Source organism: Vicugna pacos, chromosome 1 (assembly GCF_048564905.1).
Source record: "Vicugna pacos chromosome 1, VicPac4, whole genome shotgun sequence".
In the NCBI taxonomy this organism is placed as follows: domain Eukaryota; kingdom Metazoa; phylum Chordata; class Mammalia; order Artiodactyla; family Camelidae; genus Vicugna; species Vicugna pacos.
This window is the reverse complement of record NC_132987.1, coordinates 121,229,160-121,255,072: the sequence shown is the minus strand read 5'-3', so window position 1 is coordinate 121,255,072 and position 25,913 is coordinate 121,229,160. Positions and strand designations below refer to the sequence as shown.

At 53.2% G+C, this 25,913-nt stretch overlaps 1 protein-coding gene across 2 annotated transcripts in view; it reads left to right on the top strand.

Moving 5' to 3' along the window:
- The first annotated feature begins 8,423 nt into the window (after nucleotides 1–8,423).
- C2CD2 (C2 calcium dependent domain containing 2) overlaps nucleotides 8,424–25,913 on the top strand; it is a 50,327-nt gene continuing 32,837 nt past the window's right edge. The window contains exons 1-2 of one of the 2 annotated variants that reach the window (XM_072969613.1): nucleotides 8,426–9,065; nucleotides 17,997–18,095. In XM_072969613.1, the coding sequence (XP_072825714.1) occupies nucleotides 8,793–9,065; nucleotides 17,997–18,095 (372 nt within the window). In that variant the 5' untranslated portion in view covers nucleotides 8,426–8,792. Of the gene's footprint in view, nucleotides 9,066–17,996; nucleotides 18,096–25,913 lie in introns of both variants that reach the window. The other variant, XM_072969620.1, reaches the window with a different exon arrangement.

Genomic DNA, 25,913 nt, shown 5'->3' with positions numbered 1-25,913 from the left:
CTCCTCTCCAAGGCTGTTCTCAGGAGCACGGGGAGGGCATGGGAGCAGCCAGCACCCTGGACACACCTGTGGCCCCTCAGCTGGACTTCAGGCTCCTACCACAAAACGGGAGTGATCTTGTCTGCCTTGCCCACATCACAGCATTGTGAGGGCTAAAATCAAAACTGGAGGGGTCCTGTTCCTTGTTCATGTTTCAATTCCCTTTAAAGCGTCCTTGGTCATTCGTACTCTTGGTGAGTCTCCGTTCAGTCGTATTGGCTAAGATTCTGGGTGGTTGCAGCTGCCAGCTTTCCCCAGAGATTCTGTAGCTTGGACTCTGTGTTCCACGAAGCACTTAAGCCAAGGGTCTTTGGGGTAACGACGAACGGCATCCCCTGCAGAGGGGCTTCTGTGGGTGCCTGGGCGTTCCCAGGTGGTGCCCCCTTTTATAGAAACATTTGCATGGATTTCTGAGATCACACAGTTAATATAAATGCATACTAGCTTCCTTGACATCATCCTTCCCTCCCAGAACATTCTTTTTCTGGTTTTCCTTTGAAGGGGTCTGTTCAAGGTTGGTGGGGTGGGGGTCTCATTCCCACCAGCTCTTGTTCACATGCTCCCTGTGGTCTTAAACCCCCAGCCCCTTGGTGACAGAGACCTCAGAGCCTGCCCTGCCCTGTCCCGGCCCAGAGCAACTGGCGCCTGCACAGGAAACTGCCCTGGCTTCTTCCCCTTCCTGCGGGGAAGCCTTGGACCCTGGCCGTTTTCCAGGCAAGCTCAGCCGTTCATTGGAAAGGCTGCTGGTGTCACTCCCTGCGGCATTCCTCCACGTGTGGGGGCAGGACGGCTCCCTGGATATTTTGCATCCCATCTTGCTGGACACAGAAGCATGGAGTTAAAAATATATATGTGAGAAGATGGCCAACAAGATGCTCAACACCACTAACTACCAGAGAAATGCAAATCAGAACCACAGTGAGGCATCACACCAGTCAGAATGGCCATCTTCAAAAAGCCCATAGATGACAAATGCTGGAGAGGCTGTGGAGAAACGCGAACCCTCCTACACTACTGGTGGGAATGTAAATTGGTGCAGCCGCTGTCGAGAACAGTGTGGAGATTCCTCGAACAACTAAAAACAGACTTACCCTATGAGCTAGCAATCCCACTCCAGGACATCTATCCGGAAGAAGCTCTGATTCAAAAAGATACACGCACCCCAGTGTTCACAGCAGTACTGTTTACAATAAACAACCTAAATGTCCATCGACAGATGACTGGATAAAGAAGATGTGGTGTATATATATACAGTGGAATACTACTCAGCCATAAAAGAATAAAATACTGCCATTTGCAACAACATGGACGGACCTGAAGATCATCATACAAAGTGAAGTAAGTCAGACAGAGTAAGACAAATATCATATATCATTTATATGTAGAATCTAAAAAAATGACACAAATGAATTTATTTACAAAATAGAACTAGACTCACAGACATAGAAAAGAGACTTATGGTTACCACGGGGGAAGTGGGGGCGGGGTAAATTAGGAGTTTGGAACTAACAGATGCACACTATCATATATAAAATAGACAAACAACAAGGACCTACTGTAGAGCACAGGGAACTACATTCAGTATCCTGTAATAATGTATAATGAAAAAGAATCTGAAAAAGTGTATATGTGTATATATATATCACTTTGCTGTATACCTGAAACATTGTAAATCAATTTTTAAAAAATATTAAAACATACATGTATGAATAATCAGGAACTGCAGTGCTTCGAGCACACTTGAGGCAGGGCTATCCTGCGTTTGAACAAACAGAAAAGGCGGGGCTGAAGCAGGACCATTTTCTCCCCCGGGGCCCCATCAGCTGCCGCCTTCCCATCACCGGGGGAAGAGCCGGAGTGCTTCCCTCCCCAGACTTCCTGCTTCATCTCTGTGACCCCCTCCCTCCAGGAGAGTCAGGCTGTTGGGGAGGGAAGCTGGGGTTGCAGGGCGTGTCCCCCTGCTCTGCCGGCTGGCTCCCCCATCCCTGGGCTCAGCCGGGCTCCCTGAGGGGGAGCCAGCAGAGCCTCCAGAACGTGACTCTGCCGAAAATGATGCACCAAGAGAACGCCCGTGATGACCGCAGGTGCTCACAGGTGCAGTCACATCCCCTACCCTGAGCCACACGGGGTGACGCCGGCATGGTCAGAACTGGTGAAAAATGAGACACTGCAGTAAATTGGTGGGACATTCCACAGGTGTCATAGGAAGGGTCACATTCGGGAACACCGGGATTCCAGTCCAGCTCCACCACCCTAGCCCACATTGTCCCTGCGCAGCAAGCCGAAGGCACTTGTGTTTTCCTCCTTCATCACTAGATCCATTGCTTCCGGACTCCAGTATTTTCTGGACCAGCAAAATTGTTTACTTTGTCTCATTGGACTCCTTGGCGAGCCACTGGGATAGATAATATCATTTGTAATTAGCACATTAATTATTTGCAGGTAAATGGGTGTTCTCGGGTGGTTTTTAAAGCCCTCTAATAGTAGTTTCTTTAGAAAGAAGACCCTCATGAACTCATCTGCAGAACAGAAACAGGCTCAAAGACACATTAAACAGGACTGTGGTCACCAGGGAAAGGGCGTAGGGAGGCGTAAACCGGGAGTTCGAAATCTGTGCGCATTAACTAGTGCACATAAAATCGGCAAACGACAGGTTTCTTCCGTGCAGTGCGGGGAACTACATTCAACATCTTGTAATAACCTATAATGAAAAGGCATATGAAAACGAACACACGCGTGTGTGTGTGACTAAAACATGATGCTGTGCACCAGAAGCCACTGGCTGCACTTCAATAAAAAATAAAAGTTAAAAAGTAATAGTAGTTTCCTTCAACTCTCAGAGGCCACGTGTCCCTCCAGATACTTAGCTGATTCTATCCTGGTGACCAGGAAGCCTTTTCCAAAAAAAAAAAAAAGAAAACAAGAAACAACAAAATAACGCATAATGCAAAGGAAAATTTGGGGCCCAAATGAAGGCAGATGTTGATGACACGGAATGTGCCTTGACTTGGGGCGGGGGGAGCTTCCAGGGCTCCCATCTTGGACGCCAGAGCCACAGCCCTCCCTCCAGCTTGGGGGCGTGGGACCAGCCGTGAGCGTGCCTGGTGCCACCCCATACATCAAATCCAGTTTATTCTGAAGTCAACACCGGGAATGGCCAGTCAGTGGGACCCAGGAGGCACATCCTGAGGGTTCTGAGAAGCTCAGAGCAGTGCCCAGGAGTCTGTCCCCAACAAGATGGCCCCAAGGCGCCCCTCCCCCCCCCCAGCTGGAGCCTCTGATGCAGGTCAAAGCAAAGTCGCAACAAGGTGGCGGAGGGATGGTCTGCCTTCAGTGCCTTCTCTCCACCCCTCAGTGCGCCCTCCCACCAGGCCACCACTCCTCTCTATGAACCTGACCTGTCTATGGTGGACACATCTGACTCCAGCCGTGTGACTTCAGCTAGCAGTGGACGTTCAGGTCAGCATTGTTTTGAGTTAGGGACAACACACGGTGTGGGTGACTACCTCTTCAGAAGGACTTTTTCAGCATATAAAAAAAATATGGTTAAATAGCTTCATTTATATATAGGCCCAGACCTTGGGTGCCAGCAAACGTGCCCAATCACCCTGCTCTCAGGCAGACACACAGGAGGCTTAACTGAGCCACCTGGCTGGGACCGAGCTGCCATCTGGGTCACATTCCTCTGTCCACCTGGTGTGGGCACAGAGTCACAGGGGCAGCGTCATCAAGGTGGCCAGGGCAGGCTCCTGGCAGGTGGGCTGGCCGGCAGCCGGCGGCCAGGCCCTGTGTCTGACCTTGTATCACCGCGTGAGGTCACTGGGGAGTGACAGCACATCCTGTTGACTGCTCCCCCTTCGGGTGAGAGGTGAGCGGCCTGAAGGCCCTGCAGGGGTGAGGCAGGGAGAGAGCTCGGACTCTCCCCCTCCAGCCACCTCCACAGCGCGCACTGGGGCGGGTTCATGTGTCTTCCCCAGAAAGGGCTTGAGACCCAGCAGAAGCTCCAGACAAGTCCTTCTTGTGTGAATGAACCTTAAATGAACTTCCTTCCCCTCTGGGTCTGAAAGAATCCACATCTCCTAGACTTCAGGACACAAAAGGCATCTCCTAGACTTCAGGACACAAAAGGCAATTCATCTTCTTTCGACAGATCTCTGCCTGAGCATGGAAGAAATGGGACCCTTCATTTCTAGCTTTTAACATTTTTCTATTTTTAGCAGAATTTGTTTGCTTTATAAAAGTTGATGGAAAGAACTTGGGCTTTGAGGTCGGCACCACTTGGGGTCAAACTCCGACTCTGCTGTTTTCTCCCTGTGTGGCCTTGGGCAAATGACTCAACCTCTCTGAACGCAGCTTCCTCACTTCTAACATGGGATGATGCCGTCCTTCGCATATTGCCATGAGCCCCTCAAGTGGTACTGATCCGCAGCGTCACTGGCAACACGCTGAGTGCGTGTATGGGGACCCCACCCCAGGGACGCACAGTGACAGCCTCACAGAGGAGACTCCCAGGATGGTAACTCCATCTTATGCAGAGATGCTGCCTTTCTCCCAGGGAAGCCGTCACAAAATCAAGAGCATGACCAGCAGGAGGATCAGAGGCCTCCACTGAGGGGAGGCCCAGTCTGGCTCAGCCCCCCAGCACCCCGCCCCCCCGCAGGCACGACAGGAAATGGCCCCCAGCTCCACCCCCTCAGCCTCCTACTGTGGAAACAACTAGCCCTCCCAGTGCAGCCGAGGAGACCGGGCCAGATACCCCGCAGGCCCCTCCGCTGAGGGCGGGGAGCCAAACCTTTGCTAGGAAGGAATCCTCGGAATGTCTTCTGTCAAGTGCGGCCAAAGGAAGCTGCACGTTTGTATCCACAGGTCGCTCACTGCAGCCCCGCTGGGGCCCAGGCTCCATCGCTTTCCCGGGGCGGTGGGGACACAGGCTGACAGTTCCAGCAGTAGCCACCGTCATCACCATCGTCATGCAAACTGCGGGCTGAGGAGTGAGGGAGAAGTGTCCTCGCCTAGTTAGAGACAGACTAGAAACTTCCTGGGCCTCCCCCTTCCCGCTTCTAGAAATTTAAGGTAATTAAGTGGAAATTTAATGAAATTTTTTGTGAGTATTTAAGTATATATCCCACTTTTTTATTAAGTCTTTTAAAAAACCCGTCAGTAGCTAATTCAATGGTAATGAATGAGTTTCTAGTACTAAGAAGGCAACTTTGTGTATAGTTATGAAACAGAGATGACATTGGGCATATTTAATTAATTTTTGAAAACGTAACATCATCATGGAAACTCCTGGGCTTGGGGGAGGGAGACGTTAAAACACTTCCCTGGTGGATGCGGGGTTGAGGCACCACATGGAGCAACAGAGCTTTGATTCCCGCTTCCTGTGCGCAGGCTCACAGCCAGTCACTGCAGAGCGCTCCAAAGGGGGACCCGGAGACATAGTTTCTGCTATTTCTTCTCTGCCGCCACGGGTCCCAGTGGATCCAAGGTTCAGAGCCATGCCTTCCAGAGAATTCCAGGCAGGTGGCTGCCTCTGGTGGGTCCCTGATCTGAAGATGGTTTCCATTGAACCACAGTATGAAAGCCTGGCTCGGGAACAAAAGCTGGCCCCTGTGTTCCTCTCCCCTGCAACCGGGACCTCAGACCCACCCCCACCACCCAGCCTGCTTGCAGAAGCAAATCGCTGCTGTACAGTGCGATGGTCCCCGACCCGTCACAGTCTGGTGGGTGATGGGTCTTTCCTGGGCAGAGCTGCCGTCAGGCTCCTTGGGTTGAAGGGTTATGGGATGGAGGAGAGGGCAGCGGGCTGGGAGCAGGAATGCCACCATGTCGGGGGGAACTGCTGCTCTTCCCTGAGAGCTGAGCCGTCCAGTGTCCTCCACGTCCTGGATGAACAGGGCAGGGAGCCGAAGGGCAGGGGGCCTGCTCTTTCCTGGCTTTACCAGGTGTTTCAATTCCTCCTGAGAGTTTTGGCCAAGGGCAATTCCCCTATGAGCCCATGCCATTCCTCATTTTCCCTCAATTTGCTTCTATGCAGAGTGATTCAATACTTAGATGTTTACCTTCCCTTTGAAAAACCTCACAACAGGGTGACGAATTCCAGACCTGGGTGGTTGTTAGTTTACAGTTTGTTACAAGCCTCTAAATGAGCCGGTGGGTTGAGCACGCCAGGGAGACGGGCTGCAGAGGAATGAGACTGGTTCCACCGGTCACACGGGATCAGGAAGGGCTGTCTCCTTCCTGCCAAGGTGGCCACAGCCAGTGCACATGCGCATGTCCCTTGTACTACAACAGGGAGACAGGAGTCCTGGGTATCTAGTTGTCCTGGTTATTCAGCAGGAGGGCCAGCATGACTCGAATTATTCAGTTGCATAGATCTGGCTACAGATCAGAAAATTTCCGAGAAAAGGAGAGCAGTTCCTCCCAACCCTCAGCAGCCTGTGGCCTGGAGGAGAGCTAGCGTGTAAGGGAGAGATAACAGGCAGGAGGGTGGTAAGATCATTCTGTTTCCACGGTCCAACATCAGACCTGTCCAGGAAGGGCTGGGCCCCCGCCCCAGCTCACCTGGGAAACCCGAAGAATTCACCTCCCTGCCTCCTTCCCTTTCTGTTTCCCGCTCAGGCTCTTGGTCCCCCTGCCTCCCAACTCCTTCACTCTCAAAGAAAATCAGGCCCTTGGAGGTCAACTCCTTCTCGCTCCTGCTGCTCCCGCAACACCAGACTCACCCACCCTCTTCCTCACCTCCCGTCTCTAAGCCAGGAATAGCCTCTCCTGTCAGGGCCCGTTCTCTCCACGCACTCGGTCTCCTTTAAGTCCTTCTCATGGCCCCTTGGGTCTCCTTCTAGCTGGTCTCTCTGACCCCCTCCCTCTTCCTTCCAACTCAGCCTCCACTTGCTGCTCGGAGTGATGTTTGTAAAACTCAATGTTCTCACTCTGTGTTTAAGACAGGGTGTTGGTTCCCCTTTGCACACTCTACTACCCAGAATTTAGGACCAGCAGCAGCCTCCGGACCACCCACTGACGGCCTCCAACCCACTGACGGCACCCCCTCACACTCTATGTCTCAGGGCACTGAGCTGTACCTCAGGCCTCAGGGCCTTTGCACGCGCGCGCGTGCGCGCGCACACACACACACACACACACACACACACACACACTTCTTGATATGCCATTAAACCAACCTCCCCCTTTCTAGCCTGGCACCTCACCCTCGTCTTTGATACTTGGTACATCAGATCCATTACAACATCTGTGGTTCTCCTTACTCTGCTATTCCCAGGGTATTTGCATAACAGGTATCAATAAATGCCACCAGCCTCTGAACCAGATCTAGAGCCTAATCTCCATCTGCAAAACTAGCCTGTCTCCTTAGCAATCTCCCCTCTGAGCCAGGTCGGAAGGCTTCTCCTTACCCAGTGCAGTGGCAGGGAGGGGCTGGAGAGGGACCCGTGAGGACCCTCTGCTGCAGTGGCGGGGCCAGAATCCCCACTGATGTTACCAACCAGACAGGCAGACCCTAGCTAGGAAAGAGAAGGCTCAGCGCCCCGTCTAGTCAACCCAGTTCAAGGTCGGATCCCCTTCACACAGTGCAGAAGTAAAAGCAAATCACTGTTTTGTGATTCAGGCTTTTCATTAGGTTTTGGAGAATCTCAGGGCCGTGTTTTGTGGCATTTTCTAACGATGGGGGCTGATTCCGCAAGGGGAGGAGCGCAGGGGCCGTGTCGCACAGCGTGCACACACACTTCTTAATGAGCATTTTTCTGAGACCCTTCTTGGAGTGGTCGTGGTAGCTCTTAGAGCGTGGCTCCGGGGCCTCCTGACTTCAGGGTGTGAGTTCTGGATTTCTAGGGACTTTCCAAGTATGTTAAAGCCAGACACCGTCTTGCCGGTGGGCTGACGGTAATCCTAGAAATCACCCTTCCATACGCACACGCGCGCACACACGCGCGTACACACGCGCACACACGCTACAGAAGCCCAGCCAGCCAGCCCTACTGTAGCCCCTGGGGTCGGGCTGACTAATTGCAAAGTCCTGCGCTTTCGCGTCGCCACGCCCGGGACATGTCAGCTCAGGAGAATGCCGAGGGGGGATCACACCCCGCCGCCCCACCGCCACCGCCCGGGGGGGGGACGCTGCGGGGAGCCGGCGGCGCCAGCACGTGGCGGGCGGCGGCCGAGGCCGCGGCGGGGGCGGGGACGACAGAGCAGCCCAGCGCTGGGCCTTTAAGGGGGCGGGAGGGGCGGGCCGCGGTGAGGGAAGCGGCGGGGACGACCCAGGCGCAAGGAAGGTCCAGGCCCCGCCCCGGCCCCGCCCCGCAGGCCGCGCCCCCTCCCCCGCCCCGCGGCCCGAGCCTCCTCCGGCCACTGCGGGGCCGCGGGCGGGACGCCCCGGGCGGCGCGCGCAGGAGGAAGCGCGCGGGGCCGCGGTCCGAGGAGCTGCCCAGACGCCCGGGTCGGGAACGCAGGCCGCCGCGTCCGCACTAGCCAGGGGTGCGGGGTGGGAGGCGCAGTCCCGGGCTGTGGCCCTCGTGCGCCGGCCGGGCTTTCCTCACGCTCACCCCGCCCGGCCTCCCGGCGCCCCGGGCCCGCGCCGCCGCGCCGCCGGGTTCCAGCCCGCCGCGCCCCCTCCCCGCCCCCCGCGAGCCCCGGCCGGCCGGGAGCTGATGTGCTGAGCTCGCCGCCCGCGGGCTCTGCGCCCGGCCGGGGGCTGCCTGGGAAGTTGGGGCGAGGCGCGCCGGGTATGCGCCATCACCATGTCCCGCCTGGGCTCGTGGCTGGGTGAGGTCCAGTGGCTGGTCTTGGTGGCGCTGTTCGTCGTGGCCCTGGGCACGGTGGGCCTGTACCTGGCGCAGTGGGCGCTGGCCAGGGCGCGACCCCGGCCCCCGCGGCGGGCGGCGGAGCCTGGCGAGGGCCGGCGCCCGGAGTCTGACACGCTGCTCGCCTGGATCCTGACGCTGAACAGCTGGAGAAGCCAGTGGCAGGCCGCCTGGGTGACCGCCCTGAACGATGAGGCCAAACGGAAAGGGGTGAGTTGCTGTGAAGGCGAGGGTGGTGCTGCGGGGTCGGGGTGCGGCTGATCCCGGGGTGCCGGTTCAGGGCAGAGCTCTTCTTCCCTGGAGCCTCGCCACAGCCCTTGGCAGATTCAAGCGGCAGAGCATCCTTGAAAGTTAGGAGAAAGACCCTGGAGACCCGGGACCCCTGATGGGGAATCAGACAAAATGATTAGATTTTATTCACCAAATGCAAGGTGTGCCTGGCCTTAGGCTCCACCGGAGGGACAGACTGGCTGTTGGAGAGACTTGTCCAGGGACCCATTCCCCCTTCTAGCTCACCCTGCCCTTCCTGGAGTCCTGGGTGGATTCTCGTACTCAGTTTGACACAAGTGCTTTTGCACCTGATACATGAGTAACTGTGAACCAAATACGCGTTCATCTGTAGAGATGAATTTCACCCAGAATCTATTTCCAAAAAGTTTGCGTTCCTTGGTGTTTAAAATTAGTGACCATTGAGGGCCAGCCACTCACCAGGCGTTGTATTGGGGGTTTTCCGTACATATGTCGTCTCTGAATCCTCTCAATGCCTGGGACAGAGGCATTGTCAAATTTTCCAGGTGGGGAAACAGAGATTAAGTAACCTGCCCAAGGTCACACAGCTTGTGGGTCGCACAGCTGGGATTTGAACCCAGCTACGCACTCTCTCCAAACTCAGGGGCTTATGACTGAACTCTGCTGCCTGCTGCTCCTGTGATTATGTTCCTTCTCTGGTTAATGACTTGGAGACTTATTTTTAATAAGATACCTTGGTTTAATGACAGGCTCCTGACGTCCTCTATTTCCAGGAATTCTATAGGAGGAATTCGGGACTGGTGGGTCTGGGGCAGTACCTTGCAGCCTTTGCTGGCTCTCCCTGCTCCCAACTATGCATGTTCCCACACCTGCTTGGGAACTCGGTGGAGAAGCCTGTGACCTTTTGCTTTGGAAATAGTGAATGCCGTGTGTCTGGACCATCAACCTTCAAAATATTCCACGGTGGGCCCTCTGCCTGATCTTTGTGCCCTGGCCTTGACTCACGTAGCCATGGGTTTCTAAAAGCTCAAAAAGCTTTAAGCGTGAATGAGCGTAAGTCCAACCAAGCACCATGTTCTGCACTCTGAGAAAAATGACCATAACTTTTGGGTGAAAAAAAGCCTTCAAGGTCATTTGATGGTGGTCTGTCTTGGCATCTAGAATCGGTGTTCCAGCTGCCAGAAGCAGACCCCTCTCCAGAGGACCCACCCCATCTCTCATGGGACCCCTACAGCCATGTGACCTCACCCATGTGAGAAAACACAGATTCGTTTCCCCGCGAAGCTCTGTCGCCGACCGCGGGTTGCTCAGGGGCCTGGGTTCTGGGGCTGAGTGCTGCAGGCTGGAGCTGTGAGTGGATGAAAGTCTTGTCCCAGATGGATGAGACAGGGGACATGATGTGGGCCACCGGTTCTGATTCTCAGGCTTCCATGAGTTGTAAAAGGTGTGTGTGTAGGGTGACTGGTCTGGAGGGTGGTGGCTGTAACCCTGGGAATCCTCACAGAGTCAGGCAGACACATGACCCTCCCCCCTATAAGTTTGGGAGAGTCCTGCTTAAACCAGTCTGCCTCATTCCCTGGCCTTTTCTGATTGGCTGAGAACCTGTGATTGCTGTAGACAGAATGCTTGCCGGTTACCCACGTGCCAGAGGCTGAGAGAGAAAGGAGGAAATCCCTGCTCGGGAATTTGCAGCTGCTCTTAACGATAAGAACAGAAGAAAATACCTGAAGGTTTCTGACGAAAGCCTTTCGCCCCACGCACTTGAATCTTTGTGTGGGAGTGGGGAGGGGCTCCGCTCAGGGGACGGGGAGAGACTTGGTAGGTTGCATCTTCTCTGTTCTCTGATGTTCACCGTGCGCTGCAGAGCCTTACACACCAGTTTTTCCAGAACTCTTGCCCGGAAGGAGCAATAATGTACCAGGTTTAAGCACAAAGCAGCCCTGAGTCTTCTCTGACAGTTTTGCTGAGAATAGATTGGGTCTGATTGTGGTGTCGGGTGGTTTGTGCGTGCATGCGTGCGTGCATGCGTGCGTGTGTGTGTTGAGGGGGAGGGATGTCACTCCACTCTCCCTGGTTCCCCGGGAATGTTGCTTGATTTGAATTCAGATGGAAGGTTTTGCAGACTGATAGGATCTGGATAAATCCTGCTACTGACTTGGGACACACCCTCCCCTGTCCTGGGCGGTCACCACTGTGGCGCTAATGACAGTGTGGCTGGGCAGGCCCCCGTGCTTCGTGAGTGGGTGTCCTGACCCGGTAGCCAGCCCTGTGGGAGTCTCTCTCTGCCCTCCTTCCAGCTCAGTTCCCACTAATCCCCGATTAGGGTGGACACTCCAAGCCCGCACTCGGCCCAGAGAGCCACAGCTTATGGGCCCCTCCTGCCTCCTCCCGCCTCCTGTCCTGTTAGCCTTCTGCGCTGGCCTGGAAGGAGACCACTGCTCTGCCTGTCACTGGGGGACGGGGGACCCGATGGCAGTACCCGGTCGCCTCCCCATCTTCTGTGCAAAGTGCAATTCTCCACTGAATGGAGACAGTGCCTCCTCGCCCTTCTGTTTTACCCCAGCTCCCATTTTAAGGCTGAAAGGAGCCCTGAACTCCTCTTGAGGAGACTCTTCCTTCTCCAGAGCGGAAGACGGAGGCCGTCAGTGGAAGAGACTCGCCGGGGCCGACCTGGACCCTGGGCTGGGGGCCTTTGTGCTCCATCCACACCTGTAGCCATGGTCCCCTGTGGGCAACAGATGCGACTTTGAGACCCAGATGTTCCCTTTAGCTGAGGTCCCGCATGACAGGATAAAAGGGTGCAGTTGCTGCACCTAGCATCCCTAACGTTGGGGCTCCTGTCTCCCGGAATCTGAGGAATGGTCACCAGCATGCAGAGTCTCCTTTCACCCCGGTGACCCCAGGTTCTCTGTGTCAGTGGGCCCTCCGGGATTTTGACTCTCACTCGGAATAATTAGGTAGGATGGGGAGTTGGAGAGGAGAGGAGACCATGGCTGCTCTGCCAGCTGGTCAGGCAGGTGCCAGGTGTTTGGGAAACGCTGGCAAATTGCCTAGAAGGCTTTGAAAGCATACACATGCAGCCCCCGCCGCCCCCCACTTCAGACTTAGTAAGGTGGGGGTGGGGTGCAGAGAGCTGGCTGGATTTTTTCACAGGCTCTCCAAGCTAGCTCCTCACTCCTGAGAAGCTCCTGGATGCACAGTGTCCACAAGCCGACCAGCAGTCAGCCAGCCAGAGCCCCCCCGCCCAGCAGCGCCCTCCAGCCTGGCGCTGAGGACACCGCCTTCCCGCTGACCTGAGTGCAGGCCCGTCCCAGAGAGCAGCAAGATCCCAGAACTGGCTCAGTCACTAGACTAGGAACTCGTGTCCGCCACCAGACTGGGAGCTAACACCCTAATACCCAGAGGCAACAGCTCTGTAGTTCTCCTATTTGCAGAGTGGTTTGGGGTGGCAGGCAGTCACCCAGCAAGGCCCACGCCCTCAACACCCACCTGGAAGCCCCGGAGTTGCAGTTTCCACAACAGGGCACCAGCTCTTGAAGCCCGTGTGACCGCAGCCTTGTGACTCCTGCCGCGGGGCTGGACAGCCCCTCCCTCCCCGGGCCGATGCTGTTGGGAGCACGGGTCCAGAGTGAGGGCCATGTTCTGAGCTGGGCTGGAAATGGGCCATTCGAGCAGGCCCAGGCCTGGCTAGGAGGGTCACTGAAGCTGTTTATTTCTTCAGACCTTTGCCCCATGATTTTTTCAAAGGAATGTTCTAAATGTGAACGACCAAGACTGTAGGACAATTTGTGGTCTTCATTAAAAAAAAAAGGTCGCTGTGTGAACTTAGAACATGTTATTAATAGCTCTGACTTGTATGTGAGCTTCGGCAATTTAAAAAGTAAACAAAGTGACAAGACTTGAGAGTTTTCTTGTTCTATAACGAGCTTTGTTTGAATGCTGCTCACAAAAACCCAAACTCCTTGACCACCAGTGGCCACTATATAAGAAATCGGCTGGTAAGAACGGGAAGGCAAACTTGGGTCAGGGTCGAGGACCTGCCCCTCCCTGTGCCCTCCACCCTGATCCCCCAGACCAATCTCCTTTCTGTTGCTCAAACATTCAGGGTCCTTCCCTGTGAGAGACCTTCCCATAGGGCATTCCGTGTGTCTCCAACACTTACTTCGCTTTTCTTTTGATTTAACTTCTGTCAGTATTTCAGATTTCAGTGCAAAGTTCCCTGATCGCCCCATTCTGTGAAGGATGCTGCCCCAGCCCCACCACAGCGGCACCAAGTGTGCACTGGTGCCCGCATCAGCTCCTGGGATTGTAAGGGAAGCAGAGGCCAGAGTCCTGTCTGTCCAGGCACAGCCCACCCGGGGCCCAGTGCGTGGCTGGCTCGGGCCAGGCAGCGGTTGGGGCCTGAATATGCCAGGCTCTGTTAGAAACTCGTCGCTGGAGGGGGAGAAGCAGTGGCAATGCGCGTCACCGCGTCTGAACACAGGCCTTCCCTGCCTGGGAGCCAGCCAAGCCCAGGCCAAACAAGCTGTTTAATGTGCTTTGTTTTTCGCTTCTAAAGAGTCAACATTAAAGGAGGCTCACTGATGACTTTGCAGATTGTCAATAGAAACCAGGAATGGATGCCAGTTCAGGTTGTTCTTTGCGCTCACCCGTTCCCTCAGCGAGACGGGACTTCAGGGGAAGGAAGAGTGGGTGTAGTGTTAATGTCAACAAAAATGCAGCCAAAGCTAGCTTCCACTCCCATCGGCCCTTCGCGGGGTGCTGAGGAGGGAGGGCACCTCCTGAGCCTCTTAGAAGAGCTGTGTGTTCACTGCTTAGGCTGGAAGGCAGCTCTGGGGCTGTGTGACCTTGGGCAGGCTGTGACCTCTCTGTGCTTCATCTGTGGAAGAGGATAACTTTACGTTCCGTCAGGAAGACAGCATCCACTCCAAATAAGATGAAATGAGATCTGTGCAAGGCCTGTAGCCAGTGGAGTCAATAAAGGTGGGCTGCTTTCTTGCAAGTCTCCCTTTAAAAAAACAAAAAACTTCTCATGTTTTTACTGCTTTTAGATTTAGAGAAAAGTTGCAAAAACAATTCAGTTTCCATGCTTTCCTCACCCAGCCTTACATAACCATAGCATAATGATCAGAACCAAGAAATTAACATTGGCACAATGTGACTGTAATTCATAGCGCAATGGTACTAACATTGTAACAGGATGAGAAATTAACATCAGTACAATGCTACTGTATTTCATAGTACAATGATACTAACATTATCACAGTGTAAGAAATTAGCATCCTGTTACCATATGTCACAGTGCAATGACAGTAACACTTTAACAGTACAAGAAATTAAGAAAAGTTTTAACCAAACTGAAGACCTTACTTGAATTTCACGGGTTTTCCACCAGTCTCCTTTTATCGTTCCCATTCACGTTCTACATGGTATTGTGTTGTTGCTTTGTGTTTGTCTCCTGCAGTCTGTGAAAGCTCCCCAGTCTTTCGTTATTTTTCATGACCTTGAAAACTCTAAAGAGTATTGATTGTTATCTTGCCAAATATCCCTCAATTTGGTGTTTCCACACAGTTGGACTGCAGTTGTATAAACCACGGAAGTGACGTGCCCCCTCCTGTGGCCTGCATCACGGGGTTCGTGATGTCACTGTGGCCGACTGGGGGACGGTGGCCTTGACCCCTTGGTGAAGGTGATTTCCGCCAGCTTCTCTTATATCTTACGTCTGCTTTTATACTTCTCCCCAATAGTTAACACATGTCTTGAGGAGATACTCTGAGACTGTACAAATCCTGTTACTCCTTACACTTTTGCCCACTGATTTTGGCATCCACCTGCATATCTCATCTGTAACAATAGACTCCGAGGAGTTTGCCTAATAATGGTTTTTACTTCTCTCTCTCCTTCTACATTTATTCATTGGAATTCTACTGCAAGAAAGAGCTACCACTTCTTCACCTACATTTTTAATTGGGCATATACATCAGTATGGACTCATGGATACTTTTATTCCATGCGTTATAATCCAGTACTATCGCTATTTATTTTGTTGCTTCAACTGTTTTTGTTTTGGCCATTAGAAGCTCTTTTGATCATGGCCTCTTGTGTTTATATATATATATATACACTTTTTTTTAGCTCTTCCTTGCTTTATGATTCTACAAGATGTTTGCTCTTGACTCATCTTGTACTTTTCTTCTCCCCTGGCTTTGGATTCTTCCACTTCTGCAAGCCGCCCCGATTCCTTTTCCTGGGAAGTGTTTAGAAACCAAGATCTGGGCATCCAGTGTGCTTATTACTGCTGGAGTCTCATTGCTTCTGGGCCCTCTTAGTGGAGAAACTGAGGAAATATATGTGTGGATGCTAACACATATGCACACATCTGTCTGTCTGTCTCTTCAAAACCATGACTTTTTACTGATACCCTGGATTCCAGGTCAGCAGCACAGAGTTCATTTTCATCTTCCTCTTTCCTTATCTTTAACTTCCTTCTCCCAGAGTGAGGCCTCTGGGACTTACACTCTGTAACAGGCTTACGTATTCGATCCGTTCTAGTGTGTGCACAGGGTACTTTCTGAATTGCTAACCTGTGCGCCTGTGATAAACAGGTTTACTGACTAGATTCTGGCACTATGTGCAGCCAGGATACTGTTTTCTGTAGTTTCTCAGGTCAGATCTGTTTCCTGGCCCCTGCAGGGTGGTGGTTTCTTGATGTGTTCTTGGTGCTTATGGTGCAGTCATGCTTGTATTCCACCTGGGGTTCCTCTCACATCCACATTAAAAAAAAAAAATCCCATCTTCACCCAGTGCTTTGGGATGCCACCTTTGTCACGCACTGTTTCTGCCAGTATCGGGGTCCCTTCTGGACATCCTGGTTTAGCTCACAAGTCGTCTCTGCCAGGACCACACAGTTTGAATTTTGGAAGTTCTGTGTGTTTTAATGTCAGGAGAGCTAGTCTCTTATTTTTCTCTCTCAACGTTTTCCTGGTGGTTCCTGCATGTTTCTTTTCCCTGTGCACATCACATCTTACTTCAGTCCACGCGGGGTTGAGTCTGGAATGGGACCACCTGCCATGGATGGAGTGTGGAGAAGTGGGTGATGGTGGCTGTGCTGAGCCCACACTAGGCTTCCCAAAACTCCAGGATTCGGCAGTCGGAAAGGGAAGGGGAGGCTCTGGGTCCTTATTTTGACTTAGTCGTTTATCCCCTTTGTGAGACTGCCCCTTGAAGTTGACATTCCCAGCAGAATAGGTTCAGGGCTTTCATTCAGAAGGAGCCGCAGGTAAGAGGGCGTGGACTGCACCTCCTGCTGGGACAGGAGGTGGCATCCACCTGCTTAGGGCCGCGTTGTGTTTTCACCTGGAGCAGAAGCTACCTTGTTTCACACGCAGTCCCAGCGGCTGTAACATCTCCTGCCCGGGGGTGATGGGTGGGTTCCCTGCCTGGCAGTGGGCTCCGTGCTGGGCACTGTTACCTCAGCCAGGGGGCCCGGCACAGAGCGGTGTCATCACCAAGCCCCTGGCCAGCAGGTCACACCAACCCAAGTTCCCAGCCGTGGAGAATGTCAGCAGGATAGCCCCTAAACATGACTCCATCACTTGAGAAGTAGATTTAATTCTCCCCTGGTGATTCTTAGGCGATGAGATAGATGTTGCTAAGACAGGGTGAGGTTTGAAGCATGTCGGTGACGATGCTCTTTGCTGTGGATTTACTGTTCATCACTGGGAATTCTTAAGAAACAGCCTGTGGTGACTTCATCCTTGCTCATCTGCTCTGCACTTGCCAGAAGAGAGCTTCAGTGCTGGTTTGCGCCATTTTCGTTCCCTACCCTTGGCGATGTGTGGCCGGAACCTGCTCATCACAGCTGAGCGCCTCAGAAATAGATGAGATGTGGTGGGAAGTTGTGGGGCTGAATTCCTTTTTGAAACACCCAGTCAGAACTCACTTTCTGCCGTGCTTTCCAGAGCGTGTCAGGAAGAGAGCTGAAGGAGAGTTTCGTCCCAGGCTTGTCATGTTGGCGTAAGTGTTTGGCCTCGCAAAAGAACTTGCTTTTTTAAAGGCCAAAACTTGGTTGGCTACCCACGCCCCGATTTGTTCTTTTATAAAGCATCAATCTTGTTCTCTTGTGATCATATTAATTTAATTGCACACCTCTCACTTGGAGATTTTAATTGCAAAAACCAGAACGGATGTAGGCTGACAAGCCATGGAGGACTTTTTGGCAGGGTGCAGGAGGATGCTCGGAGCAGAAGGCAGAGTTGAAGGAGGAGACCCCGGGGGGTTGGGCAGGAGCCCGGCAGCGCTGGTGTCTGCAAAGCAGGGGCTTGGGCATCCAGTCCGTGAACACAGTCACTGGCTGGCTCATTTCCAGCCAAGGAATCCCAAATTCCAGGGAGAACATCTGACCCCCCAGGGGTTCCTACCCCGGGCAGTAGGAGAGGAGAAGGGGGAGCAGCACCCCGAGCAGAGCACCAGCACCCACGTGGAGTAGGGAAAGGCGACTCTCTGAAGCCAAAGAGAGCGCTTTCCCAGCAGAAGGGGCGGACACAGCCCTCAGACCTGCTGTGCTTGGCTGGACACTGGGCTTGGCCTGCGGACCCACCGCCCAGCACAAAGCCGCCTGTCCGCACCCCAGGAGCCTGGGCCCCTCCCCTTACACTGTGAACAGGAGCGTTCAGAACACCTTTGCTGCCTTTATTGCAACATTGGTTTTGCTCTAGCGTTTGCTACCGTTATTTGTCCATCGCTGCTGTTTAGAAGCACGGATTTAACTAGAAGTCATATCACAGTTTCTTAGCTCTGCAGAGCTTTGTCACAAGTATGTGATTTCCCTTAGAAAGCAGCCCCGCCCCCACCCCAGAGCCCCCGCCTCCTCACTGTGCTTTTCCGTTCCAGGGCCCACTGCTCCTGCGCTTCCAGGAGGACCCGCTGCAGCAGCCCCTGGAGCTGGCGGTGCAGCAAGTCTCCAGCGCGGCCAGGTCGGCCCAGGAGAAGGTGAGCAGGCCGGGTGCCGCCGCTGGCCTTTCCTCACGGAGGAAGTGAATCTGAAGCTGGGCTTGGGGGATTGATTCTGTCTGAGAATGACTAAAAATGCGGACATCTTACATCCCCCCACATTTCAAAAAAAAAAAAAATCTGGCCCATCAACTGATGGGTGGATAAGTAAAATGTGACACCTCCACATAATGGAGGATGATCTGGCCTCATAAAGGGATGCAGTTCTGACACGTGCTCCCACGCGGATGAGCCTGGAAGACTTGCTACTGAGTGAAAGAAGCCAGGCATGAAAGGACATACTACATGACTCCATTTATGTGAAAGGTCCAGAGCAGAGACATCAACAGAGGCAGAAGGTGGATTAGTGATGTCCGGGGGGTGGGGACGGGTAATACAGGAGGGGACATGAGCAGTGACTGCTAGTGGGGACGGGATTTTGTGGGGGAGATGAAAACGCTCTAAGAGCGATGGGGGTGATGTTTGTACAATTCTGTGAAATATATTTGAAAACCATTTAATCTTACAGTTTAAATGGATGGATTATATCTTAATTTGTATATACATATATAATTATGTAAATAACAGCATGTGAAGAGTTCCATGGCATGATATGTAGATTGAAGCCGTATCGACATTACATGAGTTTGTTTCACAGTTGCTAACAGTTCAGGCCGAAATTACTTACTAGACCAGCCCAATGCCACATGTAATTGTGAAGTTTTTTTTTTTAAATAAGAGGTATCTGTAGAAAGTGAAACTTTCAGGTCCGAGGTCTTTTGCCCTTGTGTCTCTCCACATTTTAGCATCAAGTTAAATGCATGCCATTCAGCAGGAAGGCGCGTCTGTGTGGCCCCAGACAGAGGAGGAGGTGCCCCAGCCCTGGGGCCCTGCCCCCTGTGTGTCCTCCTGGGCTCACCCCAGCCCTGGGGCCCCGCCCCCTGTGTGTCCTCCCGGGCTCAGCTGGAGTGTTTGCTGCTTGTGCATTTGGCAGGGTCGCCGTCTTGCGTGCACAGTCTGACAGCAAGCTTTTTCTTTATACATCGTGGCGGTTTGGAGGTTCACGCAGGTCGATTTGTGCCCCGCTCGCTCATTACCTTGAGGTACCATTCAGGACTCTGGGGGATCGGGTCTGCTTCCACAGATGAATAATCGGGTAGCTTTCTTTTTTGCAAGTACAGTAGAGTTGCTGTGAACTGTCTCCTGAGTCCTCAGGCACAAGCACAGGAGTATCTCCAGGCAGTTGTGCGTGGGATTGGGGTTGTAGATATACACGCTTCAGCTCTACCCCAGATTCCAGAATTGGTCCCCAAGGCACTGGTCCGCCTTCCTCTGTCCTGGCAGTGCAGGACAGCTCTCTTTCTCCATCTCCTGGCCAACGTTAGAGTCACATAGCCCCCTAATCCCTGCAGCAAGCATGGGGAAGTCTCTGGAAGGTATTGGATTGGGGTTGCAGGAGGAAACTGTTGGCAACCACGCAAGATGCTGACGCCGGCACAGCCCAGAAGAGCTGGAAAGGGCCATGAGTGCAGATGGTCCAGTGTCAGAGACTGGGGGGCTGAGAGCCAGCTTGCTGCAGGCCTGACCTGCCCAGGCCCCTGCCTGGGAAGTGCCTCCCTGCAGTGATGTCCTCCCTGTTATTGACGAACAGCCCCCAAGTCCCCATGGGGCAGTCAGTTTCTGTTTGCTGTTTTCTGACTCTGTCTGCATTAAGAGAGGAGCAGAGCATTCAGGGGCTGGCCTGGAGGGAACAGGGAGGGAGCAGAGACTGAAATAGCAATAGACCATTTTTAAAGGTCTTAACATATTGTACCAGTAAAGCGACCTTTGGAAGGTGAGCGGTTAAACCATTTTAATACGACTGCAGAAATAGTGCTTGCCCATTAAAAAGTTAAAAATGATGTGAAAGTGCATAAGCCTTTTCTTTTTTTTAAGTCTGCCCCTACCTCCCTCCGCTCTCCTGGGATGGGACCTCAGATCGCCGTCCTCAGTGAATTCTCGGAAGCTCTCTACCCAGCAGACGGCTGGGAAAGTGTACACGGTCTTGTTTTCTTTTACAAGTTTCTCCATAGTGCCTGACTTCTGTGTTTCCTTGGCTAGGGAGGACCTGAGAGCGTGCCAGTGTCTTGTCGTGCTGGGGCCCGGCTGTCCTCTGTCCTCTGTCCTCTCTCAGTGCTTATGGGCTGCTGGCCAGCCCCCTGACTGTGCAGGAACGTAGGCTGAGTGCCGTGGTACCCTGGACCAGTCTGGGTCCTGTCCACGCCCTCCAGCGGGGCCGCTGTGGGGATCCACCTGGCTCCTGGGAAGTGGGGAGCAGGACACCCCAGGGTGCTTGGATCCTACACAGCCTTTTCCTCTCTTGGCTGAGAACCTTGGCTGATCACAGCCCATTTCAGGGCAGCCATTTGCAAAGCAGTCAAGCCAGGCTAATCAGTTTCCCTTGTAATTTGTCCCCGTGGGAGGTTCCCTAACATCCTTGCGCTAAATGAAGAAGAAATGTTGTCCCAGGAACTCGTGCTCCCAGACTGCCTGCTGGGCAGGACGCTGACAAGGGTGCCTAACTCCTTTTAGGAGCTAAACCACCCACCTGGTGTTCGAAACTGAGACTGAGTTCCCAGTCAGCGTCGTCATGTGTTCTCCGTGCTCTGTGTAATTCTTGAGAACGGAAGAGCCGTAGCAGAGCCTGAGGATGCGAATAGGTGGACAAGAGACACAAACGGGGCTTCAGGGACATCCCGCTCCCCTTCCGAAGCGCCTGCCAGAGCGTCAGGTTCTGTTTCTCAGCCTTCTCTCTCAGCCCTGGCAAGGGTCGTGTGGATGGCACTTGAGGTAAGTAGGGATGAGTCCTTCTGGACCAGCGGGTCTGGTAATAGGTACGCCTTTGATCAAGCAGATGAGAGCGGGGCCCTGGTCCCCCTCCGTGAGCATCTCCCTGGCTTAGGGCTGGTCTTGCATCTCCCTGTGGGACCCTCGCAGAACAGAAGCAGGCCTTCCCCGCCCTCCGAGTGCCCGGTACTCCGACTTTCTCCTGCAGCCCCTGAAGACCCCCACAAAGTAACCACCTTTGCAAACATCTGGCTCCTCAGAAAGCTCCTTGCCCCAATGTCCTACGTAGAGAGTGGGGTCCTGCATACCTTAGAAGCGTTTGAGTCATCTTTCAGGACCCAAGGTAGGTGCACAGTCCCCTCACCACTCTTCTGGCATCAGAAATGTGCGTGTTTTCCTTCCGCCCGAAGTGATCCTCCAGATCTCTGGGTGTCCACCGGGCGTCCTACAGTTCCGTTTGATTCTGGCCCTGACTACGCAAAGTCAGCGCAGACCCCTGCCCCCCCCCACTCCCGATGCCGACCCCTAGTCTGGGCTGCCTGGTGGCCATACAGTGGGGGTCACAGCCCCCTCCTCATGCCTCATCATTTGCTAGAACAGCTCACAAAACTCAGGAAAACTGGTTACTTAGTTACTGTGATTATAGTAATACACTCTAGCGTGTCATTACTACTTACCGTTACTGTTGCTATTTCTTACCAGCATTGGTTTCTCATAAAGAACGCAGCTCAGGAACAGCCAAAGGGAAGAGATGCCTGGGGCAGGGGAGGGAGAAGGGGTGGAGCTTCTACCCCCACCCACCCCCGCCCCAGGACCTCCTGGGGTCAACAGACCAGAAGCTCTCTGCGCCCCATTGTTCAAGGGTTTTTATGGCAATTCCATTACACAGGCACTGGCTGATTAAATCACAGGTCATTGGTGAGTGATTCAGTCTCCAGTCCCTGTGCCTCCCCTGAGGTCCAGGTGGCGGCTGAAAGCCTCTAATGGAGCCCCTGTGTCTGTGGCCCCCAGGCCCCCAGCCTGATGTTATTCTGCTTTCCCAACCACCAGTCACCCCTCGGCATACAGGAGACATTCTTATCACTGCGGAGAGTCCAAGGGTTTTAGGAGCTGTGTGCTAAGCACCGAGAGCAAAGACCAAATATTTATCCCTAAGACACAGTCCTGGTGCAGGGAGCCTGAGCGCCTCTGGTAGGACACCTTTGCAGGTGGCAGCTGGAAGCACCCTGTCTCCAGGGCTCCGTGTCCGCAGACACACGCTTGGCCTGGCCAGGTGGCAGGACCAGCGAGGGCTGGTCATGCTGAGAGGTGCTCTTCGCGGGGCGTTCCCCGCGGAGGAAGGCATCACCCTCAGACTCCTCTCCAGGGGCTGCCTCTGCCCTCTCTTCCCGCCTCGACACGCCCTGAGTACATCGATTTCTCCCACTCTGTAATTACGCTCTTACACAAGAGCACCTAGTTTGTACCCGCGTTTTCTTTCCTCATATCCTGGGAGAGGTTTGCTCCAGAATGTCTGACCCAGAAGACGGACACTTAATTTCTGTGTCACCAGTGGCCTGAGAGCAGCTCCTCCTCCTCGGGCAGCAGCGGCAGCCCCTCCGCGGCACATGGTGGGCAGAAGATCTGTGGGGGCGTGAGGGCTGCGCAGGCAGTGGGGAGCTCCTGGAAGTGGAGCAGGGTTTGGAGGGCGGCACTCACTCAGAAGGCCACGCATTGCCTTAGGAAGCGCGGTGAGCGTCCCTGCGGACAGGATGGATATGTAGCAGGCTTGCCAGGGAAAGCAAGGGTCACACTTGGTGCTGGGGGACCGCAGTGACATTGGCCTTCTTGGTGTGTGTCCTGTTCCATGAAAAGCATTACTTATCTCTGTTTTCAATGTCCTCTGTCAATAACAGAGGCGTCAGATGGTACAGTGATGGCTATGGGTTCAAGTTTTAAATAAACATAGCAATCTGCCCCGTGAGGAGAAAGTCCGGGAAGCCAGGGAGACTCAGGCCGGAGCTGAGCGCATCTTAGGCACCTCCTCCTCCCTTTGAGCCGCAGGCTTTGTCTGTAGAGGAGGACTCCCCCGGCAGGGCTGTGGGGGAGCGAGGGCCCCAGCCTGTGCAGTCCCTGCAGCGCCCCTGCCGCATCCCAGCTCCTGATGCCGCAGGCCGGTGGGGGCCGCGTCTGTTCCCATCAGTGTGCAGCTCTCCTCTGCCCAAGGAAGCGTCCTGCCCATTGTACAGAGGAGGAGACCGAGGCAAAGAGGCCAGGGCACTTGGGCAGGGGGACGAAGAGCCTCTAAATAGCAGAGGCTGGAATTGAACCCGACTTGGCCTCCAGAAAGCAGCTCCCACCGCTGCACGCCATGATCAATGGCATTACTATTATTCCTTTCATTTTTATTATTATCAATTCACTTAAGCTCCCACCCCACCCACCCCAACCACGGAAGAGATAATGAAGATGGGGAAAAAGGAACAAAAGGGCACTGGCCAAGCTTTGCTTCTGTAAAAACATAGCAACCAACAGACCTTGGGCAACTGCATGGAATTTCCCCCAGAATCTTACTCCACGTTGTCTGTCGGGGAACCCCACAGCTCTCATCCGGTATGAACTGAACCTTGTGAGCACATGGATTTTGGTTTTGTTTGTTTGTTTCTACTTAAGGCTCTCTGTTACACATTTATACACTAAAATAAATCCTGAGAGGTGCCAGGGTCTCCTGGGCTCTTTCCAGACCTTGGTGGGCGCGTTGGTTTGCAAGGTGAGTGATGCAAAGCTGTCCACATTTCTCCCTGTGGTGGCAAATAGGAAATTTTGTTGACTTTTTTTTTTTCTGGCTTTTCACGACTTGAAATTCCAAGTGCCACATTCTCTGGGTATTGACGGCTAAAATGCTAACAAGTTGTGCAATTGTTTTGAAGCAGTCTTTCCAAGGCAGGGGTGAGATGGGAGGCCCCGCCCTTTGAGACCTGAGTGGGAGCGGGGCCTCCTGGCAGGCCACCTGTTTGTTTGGATGACAGCCTGTGGAACTCTGCGCCGAGTCAGCCCTCAGGTGCTTGGCCTGGAGAGGAGGGGAGGAGAGGCCCCTCGGGCAAGTGAGGTTTTGTGTGTGTGTTGGAACACAGGGCAGCAGCACCAGGTGTGGGTGTGACAGAGTGACCTGGCCCTGACCTGGGGCGCTAACAGCCAGCCCGGAAGAGCCCTGGTTCACTCCTGCCCATCATTTTAAAGGAAGTGTCTCGTGTACATTTTTCAGCGCATAGAGTCCATGCAAGAGAGCAGGTGTTTAAGCTGAGGACTGCCTCCACTAAACCACACTGTGCAGTAACAGTACCTCCTATTACTGCAGTGTCCTGTTACTAGGAAGCCTCGTTCATTTTTTAAATATTTTGTTTTATTTATTTATTGATCTTGTTTGTTTTGAGGGGGGGAGGTAATTAAGTTTATTTATTTACTTATTTATTTCCACGGAGGGACTGGGGATTGAGCTCAGGACCTCGTGTGTGCTGAACATACACTCTACCACGGAACTCTGCCTGCCTCCCCCATTGTGCATTTTAAGGGGTCCCAACAAGAGAAGGGATGGGGAGCATTGCTGGGGGTGGGGTGTCGGAGTCTGTGCGGTCCCAGGCACACCCCTTGAGGGTGATGCTTAGAGTGTCTACCCAGCATTCCTAGGGGCTGGTTGGCCACCACCTTGTTCCCAGCATTTTTCACCCCAGTCCACTGGGAGAATTTTGTATAAAAATGCATCTTCAGCCATGTATTGGAAATGAGCAGGCAAGTAGGGTGAACTTTACAGACGCTCTGAGAACATCTAGCTCTGCCCGGGTTCTCTGGAGTAGAAGTGATGTTTTAGATCAGACTCGTGCCGTCTTGATATCTGCAGGGTGGAGACGAGGCTGCAGAGTTGGGGAAGAAATGTGATCAGACACTCGTAGAGGGCCTTTGCATCCATTTTATTTGGGAGTTCTCTCCTCATGATGTAATGTGGTGTGATTAAAGTGCAAAATACGCAGTGATGCAAACCTTTTAGATGCATTTTCTCAGCTGTGTTCCTCGTTCTTTTAGAGACAAAAGTAATTAAATGATTTCTAGTTCTCTAGAGTGTTCTCAGAGAGGGAGGAGCCGAGGCCACTGCACAAGAAACGGAACTGAAAAGGCAAGTGGGAAAGCACAGGGAGACTTGAAGATCAGAGGACTTTCTTGTTGGCAGCAAAACTGGTGAGCCCCTAGGCCTAGGGTTCTTTGGGCAAACAAAGGAAGACAGAGTCAAGAAAAGACCTATTTGCATAGGTGTGTGACTACTTGAGTTTAAGGTCTTGAAACTGGAGAGTTGTTGACGGAGGCGGAGGGTAGAGCTCAGTGGCAGGGCACATGCTCAGCATGCATGAGGTCCTGAGTTCAATCCCCAGTCCCTCCTTAAAATAAATAAGTAAATAAACCTAGTTACTTCACCCTGCAAAAGATTTCTGAAATCAAAAATAAATTGATGACAAATCATACATATGAAACAGATAAATTGAAAAAAAAAACAAAAAACACCTTGACTGAAGGCCTCAGGTCTCCCTCTGTGCAGGTTAGAACAAAAGGTGCCCTCTACACCCGGATGATTCTGCCTCCTGTCTTGATCACTGGGGGTGGACCAGCGACCCTGACCCACCCCTCACCTGTCAGCCCAGGCCCACCTCTGGGACCCTCGCCACGTGGAGCCCACCCCCGACAGGCGCTCCTGTGCAGAGAGGAAGGGGGGTCTATCTGAGTGCACTGTTGCATGATTTTGAGGTGGTTTGTGTCATCGACGGTTTCTTTGCTTGCTCTGGGGAAAAAAAAGTCTCGAGAATAAAGCAGGTGGATTTGATACAGGAAAATGGGGTGTGAGAGGACGGCCATGTCCCAGGTCCCAGGTGAGCCCCTGCAGTGTGCCCCACCAAGTAAGGCTCCTGGGCTTCATGCAGGAAAGAATTCAAGAGCAGGTCGTAGTTGAGTAAAAGTAGATTTATT